Source organism: Microcaecilia unicolor, chromosome 5 (assembly GCF_901765095.1).
Source record: "Microcaecilia unicolor chromosome 5, aMicUni1.1, whole genome shotgun sequence".
Lineage (NCBI taxonomy): Eukaryota > Metazoa > Chordata > Amphibia > Gymnophiona > Siphonopidae > Microcaecilia > Microcaecilia unicolor.
The window spans coordinates 107,056,848-107,069,581 of NC_044035.1; the positions used below are offsets into that span (position 1 = coordinate 107,056,848).

The 12,734-nt window shown below is 44.4% G+C and overlaps 1 protein-coding gene across 5 annotated transcripts in view; it reads right to left on the bottom strand.

Moving 5' to 3' along the window:
- FRMPD2 (FERM and PDZ domain containing 2) overlaps nt 1-12,734 on the bottom strand; it is a 194,276-nt gene that overhangs the window by 43,974 nt on the left and 137,568 nt on the right. For 2 of the 5 annotated variants that reach the window (XM_030203157.1, XM_030203158.1), the window contains 2 exons: nt 9,118-9,173; nt 8,329-8,490 (listed from right to left, as the gene is read on the bottom strand). In XM_030203157.1, the coding sequence (XP_030059017.1) occupies nt 8,329-8,490; nt 9,118-9,173 (218 nt within the window). Of the gene's footprint in view, nt 1-8,328; nt 8,491-9,117; nt 9,174-9,323; nt 9,379-9,439; nt 9,504-10,142; nt 10,202-12,734 lie in introns of those variants that run through there. The other 3 variants (XM_030203162.1, XM_030203160.1, XM_030203159.1) reach the window with 3 other exon arrangements.

Below are 12,734 nucleotides of genomic sequence, written 5' to 3' on the forward strand. Positions count from 1 at the left end.
CTTATGCTGCCCTGGCATTTGGAAATCAATGGAAACATTTTAAAATTTGTCCAGAAAAAATGAAAATGGAGCATTCGGAATGACGATCTTACAGTATATTAGGGAAATTCAAATTACATTGAGAATCATTTTTATATGAAGGAATTAAGGAGGGATCTTGTATGCACTTCTACCCAAGATGGTGGAGTAGAAGACAGAAGAGAAAAAAGATTGCCCCAAATAGGAAGAAATCTTGCAGGCAGTCACGTGATACTGTGCAGACAGCTGGGATGCATCCTTAACATTATGGACAGGATAGCAGGGCAGACTGGATGAGCCAGATGGTCTTTTTCTGCCATCATTTGCTATACATGTACTGTTTGGGGACTTCTTAAATGTGCACTGTCCACCTGTTAACAGCCTACTCTATAAAGGAACATAGGCGCCTGCTTTCCCTTATAGAATATTAGCCTAACTGGATGGCATGGGCACTTGTCAGTCATAGAATTGGGGTAACTGTGGGAACCTAAATGCCAAAGACATGCATGTACTTTGTAGAATGCTTAGCCCAAGATCTGCCTATGCATATGCCCCCTGGCAAATGCATATTATGCAAGATACACACATATTTACAGGATAGCACTTAGGTGCAAATTTGGAATATACACATATATATGTGCAAATATAATTGTATATGCTAGCATTTTAATTATTGCAGAGAAACCACAGATGTGGAAGGAACACCAGAATCCCACGAGAAAGCAAGCGGCAGAGAACAGGAGTGGGAAACGGATCCAGGCACTTCAAACACAGACCAAGAAATGCCAAATATGAAATTGAGACGTTTATTGACAACTCTAAATGATGACTCGACACAGTACCATGTTTTGGCACAGACGTGCCTTCCTCAGGAGTCTCTTAAAAGTACTGTATTGTGAAGATGACAGTCACAAAAGAATATGTCTTCTGTTATAAAAATAACAATCACAAATGAATCTATCATGAAAGACTCAATTGCTGATAGAGGTCTTGAAAAGAACATTCATAAGGAGAGTAAATAGTCTCAAGGATAAGCTCTACTGGTAGATTCCCGGCTGACAGTGCCAACCCTTTAGTAAAAGGGACCCTAAGAGTCTACTGGTAAAATTTGTACTTGGGAATGGTTTATGCTGGCTGTTGAAGCTTTGTGACCACACCTAACTTAGAACAGCATTGGATTTGAGTGCGCATCTGGCCTAGTCGCTACTCTATAATATCAGCACCTAAATCCCATAGTGTGCAACTCAAAGGGGGAGTGCAGCCACAGGAGGAGCATGGGTGGGTCAGGGCTTTCCCAGAAATTAGGCGCCATGTTATAGAATACTTGGATTTTCACACCCAACTGCCTCCAGTAGGGTGCCGGGATTTATGCAGACAAAATTGGGGGTCAGAATCCGCTCTAAGCACTCTTCTATAAAGAGCGCTTGGTGCAGAGTGCCCTTTACAGAATACCAGTTTGGCGTGGATCTTTCCTGCACCTATCTTCAGGCGCCATTTACTGAATTCTGCCCTAAATGTGAAGTCTGTGCACTATTTGTTGGGGCCATCCCCAGTATCTTCCCATACAGTTTTCACACAGAAAAACATACTCACGTGGTAAGTCCATCTGATCACATCTGTGTTTACTTGTTTACCTCAATGGATTAGTGTTTGTTTTGCAGTTGCCAGTGGCCTTTTTGGTAGGCATCAATAAACAATTAGTTTTAGAATCTGTCTCCTCATTTTTAATATTGGAAGACCACTGGTCCATCCCTACTCCTTTTGCTTACAAGTGTACTCACATCACAGATGCACTTACTCCTATTTAAGAGGTCATAAGTGCATCCATGTTATTTGCAACTTTGATATCATACAGTATATGACCATGCACTTACTGTAATGCACAGTCCATGCCCATTATCTGCCCATAACCCATCCGTTCCTTGCCCAATAACAGGCTATGTCATTAACATGTGAACTAGGGCACACTGTCATGCCAGTGCACTAACAGGGTGGAAAGTTACTAAGCTGGGTTAACAATTGACATTTTACATAGCTTTAGTAACTCCCCCTATAAATGAATAATGCAACTTGCAATCAACCTTGCAAGCTCTGTTACTTTTCTCCCTGGGAGCATCACAGACATGCTAAGTCATACACATAAGGCATTTGACAAATGCGTTCAGGCCCCTTCTGCAGCTCACATGCCTAATCGTGATCTCATGCAGTGGCTCCCTGCTCCTTCCAGCAATATGGCATGTAAATATAGAGCAGGGTTGCCAGGTGGAAAATTTTTTTCCAGCCCGATCGAGCCCAAAAAACAGCCCAAAACCCGCCCAAACACAAACCCCGCCCCTGACACCCCCACCCCCGCGTCATCACGCCCGCCCCCGCCGTCATCAACCCCGCCCCCGCCGTCACTGGCCCCGCCTTCCACGTCACCGGCCCCGCCTCCCCGTCATCGGCCCCGCCTCCCACGTCATCGGCCCCGCCTCCCCGTCATCGGCCCCGCCTCACACGTCATCGGCCCCGCCTCCCCGTCATCGGCCCCGCCTCCTACGTCATCGGCCCCGCCTCCCACGTCACTAACCCCGCCCAAAACGTCATTAACCCCACCCAAAAACGTCACTAACCCCGCCCCCCCGCGGCCGAAAAAACCGCACTGAAGGCCAAAAACAGCCCAAAAAACCGCAACCCGCCGCGGGCAAAAATTTCCCGCGGCGGGTCGCGGAAAACCGCCCAATTGGGCGGTAAAACCGCCCACCTGGCAACACTGATATAGAGAAGAAAAGAAGCCTTTACCTTGTCCCCCCCCCCCCTTTCCTGGGAAGGGGCATATTGCAGTGAGCAGGGAGACACAGAGGACAAGCTGAGAGCCAGCAACAATGCTAGCACCTTTTGTTAGAATGTTTAGAGTGTTAAGAATGCTCCAGCACTGCTATAAAACAAATAACTCAGATGTTTATGGCTGCTAGATGTGTTTATAAAGTTTCAACAGTTTGTAACTGTGAGAGAAGGGCAGACTTGTTATAAATCTTCCGATTGGCTGTCTAAGAACACAGTACAAGGCTCCTGATTTGCTGGCTAAGGTACCCAAAGCAAGCTGGGAACTAGGGGAGGGACAGTGTGTGAGATAGCCAATAGGAGCCAGGATCTGCTAAGAGGCACGAATTTGGACCAATGAGGTGGCAGGAGGCAGTCTGATCCTTAGATTGGCGCGAATTTTGAGCCAATCCAGGGGGCAGGAGGAGTGGAACAAAGAAAAAAAGTTTTACAGTACAGCAGAGGCTGCCTGGGAACAAAAGGAGGCACAGCAAGGCAATCGAGGCTACAGGCAGACAATGGAGACTGCAAGCATGGCTTGAGGGGAGAAATCAGACTCAGGCAGAGGGACATGCTCGGGCAGGCTGGATGAAGAGAAGACCCAATCAAGACAAGGAGAGGTGGCTGCAGGCTGATAGAGGACCCACTGATGAGCCCCAGATCAAATCAAGAGAAAGAGAGAGATGGTGAGTGTGGCCGGGCATTGAAGCAGACAGGGACAGAAGAAAAGGGGGCTGAGGTGAGCTGAGCAGAAGATTTGCTGTTACAGTGGTCACAGGGACATGCTGGGAGCAGTGCATAGCTGGATAGAACCCCAGAGGAACCCACCCAGGGCAATCCGCGTGTGTGTGTATGTCGGTCCGTCCAGAGAGCAGAGGAGAAAGCCAGCCATGTGACTGTCCTGTAAACAAGAGGCATTTCCAGAGAGAGACACCCCCCCCCCCTTGCACTGAGTGCCCAGACAAGAAAAGAAACTGTGCTTTTTGAGTGCCTGCCTCAGGAGGGATCTAGCCCAGAAGCTTGCTGGTTTGAGCATCCACAAAGAGAGAGAGAAGAGGCATCCCCCTGCACTGAGTGGCCAGACTAAAAGTGATCCAGACAAAAGCCTGCCTTGGGGAACAGCTGCCATGCCTATGCCTTGAGTCCTGTGAGTGCCTGCCTCTAGGGGAGTTAGTGTAGCCGTCCATCAGTGAGATTTGGGGTGGTTGTAGAACAAAACAAAAAGGGGTCATGTTTTGGGTGGTTTAGATAGAAATTTCCCCCGCTTATCTGTTTTATTTGAATCTAGTTAGTCCACAAGTTCCTTGCCAAAAAAACTACTGATTGAGGTTAGCACATACACCGAACACAGAAAGTCAGGGTTTTCCTTTTTTGAGTTTTTTTAGTCAGAGCAGTAGGTGTCCTGGACTTCCTGAGCTCGTGGGCTGACCTCTCCAACCGAGAAGACGTGGATGTAGAGAAGACCAAGGTACCCAACGCAAGGGAGCTGCGATGCTAGCGAAGATTTTGACATACCGGTAACTTTTTTGTGTGCACACAAACTGAAAAATATATATATCAGATCTGAGTACACTAATTAGAGCTGTGTACATGTTTGGGATATTTTGTGTTACAGCAGGAGTGGGGTTGGGGTCTTGGTTATTGAAATTGTAGTTTTAAAATTGTTATTGCCTTTATTTCCTTTGTAACTTATCTCAAAGCATTTAACATCTTGCACAAATTTTATTTAATACCATCAACCTGTAAAAATTGATATCAACATTTAAGAAACATAACCAACAAGTGTTTCTATTTACTTTACCCTCTATCCCTTTTACCCTTTAATAAAACCTTTAATATTTTTTTTCTTGCTAAATCCCTTGGTTGTGTGGAGTTTATTTGGGAACCCTATTTAAAACTGTGACACTCATATATTTATTTCTTCCATTATTCAAATTTACCTGCTCCACGACTAGGGGGTTTACATGGCATCTCCATTTTCCTTCTGTACTTCTGCGGCCAGACATCTCTCACTTTCTCCTCTGCCCACCCCATGGTCCTCCACAATTGCTTGTGCCGGTAGCATTGCAGAGACGCAGCTTACAGCTGGCATGGAGCCTTCCTTCTGCCATGTCCTGCATCTTCTGACTCTACTTCAGGTTTCTGGTGGTGCGGCAAGGCAGAGGGAAGATGCTAGGCCAGCAGGAAGCAGAGTTTCCTCAGCACTACTGGCAGAAGCAAGTTAGGAGTCCGACAGAGGAGGAGTAGAGTGAAGAAAAGAGAAACTGAAAGATGCCAGGCCTCTGGAGTAGGGGAAAGAAAGTGAGAAAGAGTGTGTGTGTCAAGGAGAGGAGAGGAAAAGATGCTGGGATGATTAGGGGAGGAGATGAGGAGAGAAATAGTTGACAGAATGGGGGTGGGGAGGAAGGAGAGAAAGACTCCAGGACAGAGGAGGGGTGAAGAAGAGATGACAGGACCTGTGGGGAAAGAAGGAAGAGGGAGAGGTGCTGGACCTGCAAGAGGGAGGAACACTTGTGCACAGACATTAATAAAAAATTAGGAAAAAGCCATTTTTATGGCTCCAGTAAAAATGGCCTTAGAGTGTGGGAAAGACCTGCATAAGGGTGTGCTAAGACCGCTTTTTACCACAGCTTAGTAAAAGGATCCCTTTATACCTGAACATTTACACCTGGTCTCAAGCAAATGTACATGTCTGCATCTGCATTCAAGGTGCAGTTTCTGTCACATATTTATTTATTATTAGGATTTATTTACCGCCTTTTTGAAGGAATTCACTCACATATACTTTATCAAGACATATAGGTGCTTATAAAATATCACCTAGGGAAGCATTTATCTGGCCTCTTAAACTAAGCGTCATCTCTCTATATAAAACACACCTCCAACGTTCTGAAGCCTCCACAAGTCCCAACGTTCTAATTGCATGGTGGTGAAACTCGGAATTCGCCCATGAGTGTTTGCCCCGCCCCCGCATCAAACGTCATGACGTCGAGGGCGGACCAATGACACTCAACCAATCGCATCGCGATCCCGTTACTAAGCAACGGTACGTGACGTGACACACATCGGGGACCAATGAAAACCAGCAGCACACAGTTGCTACGCAACGTCAACAGCAACGCTAAAAGGACCAATCACGAAACAATGCTACAGAACAAGGGAGCAGAAAGAAGAACACAACCGGGCACTTCCAGAACAACAAGGAGACGACGAACCTCGCAGGAAGCCGATTCCAATTTGTGCTTTCCCCTGACAAAACGCCCTACCAGAACACAAAATCACTATTCAACATCGCTATTCCACAAAAATCCGACAGCTAAGAAGTAGCATACAACACAAACCCGCGAAAAACAAACACTGCAGTCAAGAATACGTCCTTAGCTTAGCTATGCACCATATAGATCTCTGCTCTCCACACAAACAACGAACACGAAGGGCATAGGAGGGAAGCAAAAAAACCAGCACATACACACTCACTCTCACTCTTAACTGGCTATAATGAGCAACTGACCTGCCACTATCACAGGGACTGATAGCACCTCTCTCTCTCTCTCTCACACACACACACATGCACGCGCGGGACACAGAGGGGATGGAAGACAAGGAAAGAATCGTTGAGTATGGAGGGGGCGGCAGGGGAGAAAAGGCAAGAACTGGTGGGAAAATGTGGGATACAAATGCAATAAATAAATAAATAAATAATAAATAAACTGCCTCAAATGTTTGTGCTGTGCTATGTACAATTATAATGCTATCTCTTCATTTTGACCCTACCCTTTCACACTCTCTTTCACACAGACGCACACACACACACTTACACTGTCTCTATCTCACACACACACACATGCACCCACACATATATACATACTCTCTCTCACATAGACACATAAACACGCCTCAAATGGTCAGGGCCGTGCCTAGGGTCTCTGGCGCCCCCCTGCAGACTATCAGTTGGCGCCCCCCCCTGCAGACTATCAGTTGGCGGCGCATTTCTGACGTCAGAAGAAGGCGGAACACAGCGAAGGGAAGGCTAGCGACGTCGGGAGCGCCGCCTCCTTCACTGATGCTGCGCTGCCGGAACCGCTACAGAGGTACATTTAAAAAGGAAAAAAAAAGAAAAGGGATGTTGGGGGGAGGGCGAGCGAAGTGAGCATGGTGCGGTGGCGCCCCCCCAGAGGGAAGCGCCCCCCTGCCATGCTTACCTCGCTTACTGTGTTGGTACGGCCCTGCAAATGGTTCAGCTGTCCTATGTAAAATTTCACTGCTGTCTCTTCATTTTCACTCTACCCTTGCACACTCTCTTTCACACAGACACACACACATACATATACACACTCTCACTCTCTCTAAAACCTTGCTAGCGCCCATTTCATTTGTTTACGAAACGGGCCTTTTTTTACTAGTATTATATAAAATGTTCATATAAGTAGCTCTTATAAAATAGTGCCAGGTATAAAAGTATGCATGATGTCCTGAATGTATACTTTTACTGTAGGCATTGCCAGAGATGTTCCGTTAAATTATATGGGGACAATTCTATAAAGTGGCACCTAGAGGTAGGTACAGGGCTTTTTTTAGGGGGTACTTGGGGGTACTGAGTACCAGCATCTTTTATATTGTCTGCTAAAATTGACCCATGGTCCCCAAGTTTTAATGAAAGAGCTCAGGCTCTACACACAAATTCTGCCTTGTCATAGATTCTGTGACTGGTTGCAGAGGGCCTGGCTATTGTGGGGTGGGTCCCTCTGTCATCACCCCAACCCTGAAGGATGGCCTAGCATTTGAGATAACTTAATTGACTTAACAAGCCAATCAGCACTGTTAACAGCACATAACAATTAATAATGAGCACTAATTGGCATTAATTAGAATGTATGCGCATAACTCGCTAAGCATATGCTGTAACACACTGAACCTAAATTTTAATGCGTGCAGGGAAAAAGGGACATGGTTATGAGCAGGGAAATGGGCGTTTCATGGGCATTTCAAAATTTACGTGCGTTGTTATAGTATATGGCTCTCTGTGCCTAAATCTACGCACCGGGATTTAGGCCACATTTTCACTGGTGTAAATAGAGGCACATATTTTTAGGCGCTAGGATATCAACTAAACGTATTCTAGATACTGCACCTAAATATAGGACACCGCTTATAGAATACACTTAGGCGTAGATGTTTTCCACTTGTATTTTCTAGGCACCATATATAGAATCTGGCCCTATATGTTTAAGCGCTGAACGTGTAAGTGATTCTGATTATCAGCCTCTTCAATTATTTATCAACAGCAGTAACAAGCAATCCAGGTTATATTAATGTACAATCCCAAACCAGCAATAACATTCTACTTATAAACATTTATGAACAATACTCAAGAGTGTAATTGATGGCTTAATTCTTGGACTGTGATGCAGGGAGCTATGGTCCAGAGCTTCATGAGATCACTGATAGGGTAAAATATCTCTGGAACGAACGGTGAGGTACAAATAGTGAAAGCAGATGTTCCCTTACCTCTAATAACATGTCACCTATTTGAAGTCCTCCATCACGATCAGTAATGCTGCCTGGGACGATTGCTTTTACCAGGAATGCACCGCCGTTCTTACCACCTGCTAGGGCAAAGCCTAGACTCTCGCTGACTGATTTTTCCAATTCAATCGTGATGATACCATTCTATAATATATATGAATTAAAGTTTTTCTAGTAGATAAATTCTATAATCAAGTAGCAATTCTTCCTAAACTATGGGATCCAGTAGTTGTTTTATAAGGTTGGCCTTTGTATCTATGGTCATGATGCACTAAACCATATCCTGTAGTACATGGATATAATTTTATTGGGTTTTTTTTTTTTTTTTTGCTCATTAGGGAGGCAACAAGACTCTAGTAAATTAAGCTTATATATACTATTAGAAGTATGAAACAGTGTTACTACTATCAACACAACTGACAATTGGAAGAATTAAAGTTTCACTTAAATAGTAAAACACAAGAGTAGGATAACAAGCTCTATGTTGCATGTAATTCATGCCCTGTAGTGATATCAGACTATAGTCATAAAACAGAAATCTAAAATACTGATTTCAGAGACAGAGAGAGACTAGAATATTGCAGAATTATATCTGTAGATGGGATTTTTTGGCATCGATGCCTCATAATGGTTATCAGGCATGATGAATAGTGTCACAGATATTTTAATCAGTTATCATGATGGGAGGTAATAGGATTCATATACATACAATACAATATTTTTTTCTTTTAAGCACATTTCCTTCCAGTTTTTAAAAATTCAAATATTTACCTCGTAGTCCATAGTATTCCGTTCAAGGGCACGCTCTTCTTTATCAAATTTTAAAACTGGGGATAAAAGAGCAGACATTCAAATCACTAAAATATGTCTTACAATAAAGAAAATGTTCTCATGTTCAGCACTGAGATACAAAGTTACTCTGCAAAACAAAATAAAACAATAAATAATATATATTTAAGCGAAACATTAATTATTACATTCAGCAATGATAAGACCAAAACTTTACAGCCGTGCTTATTCCATTTCCTCTGCTTCAATTGCCAGGCTATTAACTGAACCTTACAGATTCTAGTCACTACTTTCTTTTCTTTACCTCCCGGATAGTAGTCTCCTTAGCAACCCTTAGAGAGCTTTATGTCACACTGAAGGGAACGTTCATCAGATAACGTACAAAAATGTTTTCCGATATGCCACGGGGGACTATTTAGTTACTAATAATTAATCCTTTCAATTAACAACTAGAAGCATCTGCAACTCTGTGAATGGAATGTCACAGTGGATGCTTAAGCAGATGTTCTGGAGAGAGACAGGTTTTCTATTGTGAAAGGAGATTTGTACACTATCATGTTACATCTGTAAATCCTGTAATACAGAGTGGCAGGCAGCCATATCGAGCTTGGACAAAACAGGATTTGTTACTAGCTGCAATACCTTTTATAGGACTGAAGCCTATATTTAATGTCAGAGTTGCAGCAGAGGCTGTAGCTCTGTTGAAATCAGCTTTGCTTGGCATTATATACAAACAGCAATGTGGTTTTCATTTCATAACCTCATTTCTCACTATTGCTTGGATCAGACAACAATCAAAGATAATGCAGGTGGTCATGCTAGGCTGGCCAACCTGTCTGTATAACATCAGCAGCTCTCATATTTGTTTTTCTCTTTAACCAGATTTCTCCTGGATGATGTACAATATCTAAAGTTTATCTAAACGGAGCAGCCCTGAGTTTCAGAGTCACCTGCTTGTGTGCCTGATTCAATCCTGCTTCTTTGGTGGAAAAAGTATCATTTCTCACCTGTAATAGATGTTTTCCTTAGAGAGCAGGCTCTGTTAGGCACACAATCCCTTCTCACCTCTCTGAGATTACAGTCATTCTTAAGCTACGGAACTGAGGAACTGAGTCTTCTGTGAATGGGAAGGATTGTACATGCTCAGAACTTTATACTTAGTTCTAAGCACTGGGAGAGCTGCTTCACCCTGGTGTTGGTCAGAATACATCACTCATTTGTGTCCCTTATTAATTCTGCTGTCTATTGAGAACACCTGTTGTGGGTCAGCAACAGACATTTTCCACCAATAAGAAAGACTGAATCAGACACTCAAGGGGATGAGCAGAAACCAAAAAGCACAAGAAGCCTTAAAAAGTGGGGGTGTCAACTCAAAATTTTATTGAACAGACCTAACACGTGTTTCAGCAAAACCGCCTGCATCAGGGGTCTATCCATATGGATGATGTTGAAATGTCTCAAATAATCAAAAATCCTCTTGTGTTAGGTCTTAGAAAAATGAAAGGATGCCTGAAAACAGCGCGGGTGCACCAAGGAGCTTTGGGAGCATCAACCCATACAAGTAAAGACCAGGGGCGTAACCAGAACTCACTGGGGGATAGGCCAGAGCCCGAGGTTGGGGGCACATTTTGAGTGCCGCCCCGCCGCCCCCCCCCCCCCCCCACCGCCTCGCCTCCTTGCCGCTTCCCATCACCGCCTTGCCGCTTCCCCCGCAAAAACAAATATCTTTGCTGGCGGGGGTCCCCGGCTAAACCAGGGGCCCAGATGAAATTTTGGGGGCCCCCGTGGCCCCCCGTAGCTACACCCCTGGTAAAGACTGCCAGGAACCAGTGGAATAGCATTTGTATAAGCTCCTTTGTGCACCTGCACTGTTTTCAGGCGTACTTTCATTATTCTGGAGTGCCCCCCTCAGTTGATGACTCATGGAAGGAAGTCAAATCAAAGTTGCGCAAAGGTGTCTGAGAAGTTCAGTTGGTTCACTGGCAGTTGACACTTTAGGAGCCTCGAGCGTGCACCATTTTCAGCACTACGGAAAATAATTCCGTAATTTCTAGCATGGCACTAACCCGGCGGTAATTGGGCACGTACTGCCAGCTCAATAGGTGGTGATAACTGCTCCCCCCCCCCCCCTGCATGGCCACATTTTAAGAATAATTTTATCGCATGATCATGTCTTTTAGGGGCTTTCTACCCACTGAGGTAAAAAGGGCACTGGCATGGGGCAAAAACAACCCCCGCTACTACTGCAGGGCCCTTTTTACCACAGCTTGGTAAAAGGACCCTTGAGTTAACCAGGAACAGTTAACTTCCATGTCTGTGCACATACCTTTAGTAATGATTTGTTAGCAATTCCCTCTACTGTTACAATATATTCAGGAGAGAAATTGCAAATTGGAAAATCATCTAGAGTTCTGTGAGCTATTTTGGACACCCAATTAACACTGGAACCCAAGATAAACCATTTCAGTAAGAAAATATATTTTAAATTGCGCCAGTTAAGAGCAATTAGATCTTTTCTCCTGATCATTTCTGTGTGCTGGTTCAGGCTATTATTTTGTCCCAATTAGACTATTGCAATGCTTTGTATATTGGTCTGCATTCAAAATTAGTCGGCAGACTATAGCTTTTAGAGAATACTGCAGCAAAATTAATATTTGGCTGTTGAAAAATTGATCATGCCACACCTTTGATGAGAAATAACAAGCCCGAGCAACAGGAGACAAAAACCCAAAGGCAGTCTCAAATGATCAAGCTTCAAGCGGGAGGCGGGGATAGTGCTGGGCAGACTTATATGGTCTGTGCCAGAGCCAGTGGTGGGCAGCGGGACTGGTGGTTGGGAGGCAAGGATAGTGCTGGACAGACTTGTACGGTCTGTGCCAGAGCCGGTGGTTGGGAGGCAGGGCTGGTGGTTGGGAGGTGAGGATAGTGCTGGGCAGACTTATACGGTCTGTGCCAGAGTCGGTGGTTGGGAGGAGGGGCTGGTGGTTGGGAGGCGGGGATAGTGCTGGGCAGACTTATACGGTCTGTGCCCTGAAGAGCACAGGTACAAATCAAAGTAGGGAATACACAAAAAGCAGCAAATATGAGTTATCTTGTTGGGAAGACTGGATGGACCGTGCAGGTCTTTTTCTGCCATCATCTACTATGTTACTATGTTACGTTTTGAGCATCTTTTTTACCAAAGTAACATGGAATTTAAGAAAGTTTGTGAAATGAAGATTTCTTCTTACTCAATTTTTCCAAGTTCTTCACTTTCCTATGTCATCACAAGACAATCTCTCCATCTTCAAATCTAATTAATCTAATATTTCCTCATGTTAATCAATTCAGTTTCTTGAACAGACATAATAGGAGATAGCTGCCCCAGATCAGCAGATATATGTTTAAACTACTTCAATACCACCTTACCTAGACCATGAATAGCAAGTCAAATGGATTCCAGGGAAAACACAGCAGGTCTAGCAGGTTGAAATTCAAGTACAGCCAAAACATCAAGGGCAGCATTCAGGTCAACGCATCATTGGCAGGCACTGAGCCTTGCCTAACTACCCCCAACACTACAATTACAGGATTGGATGGCTGCCTCTAGACCTCGGGGC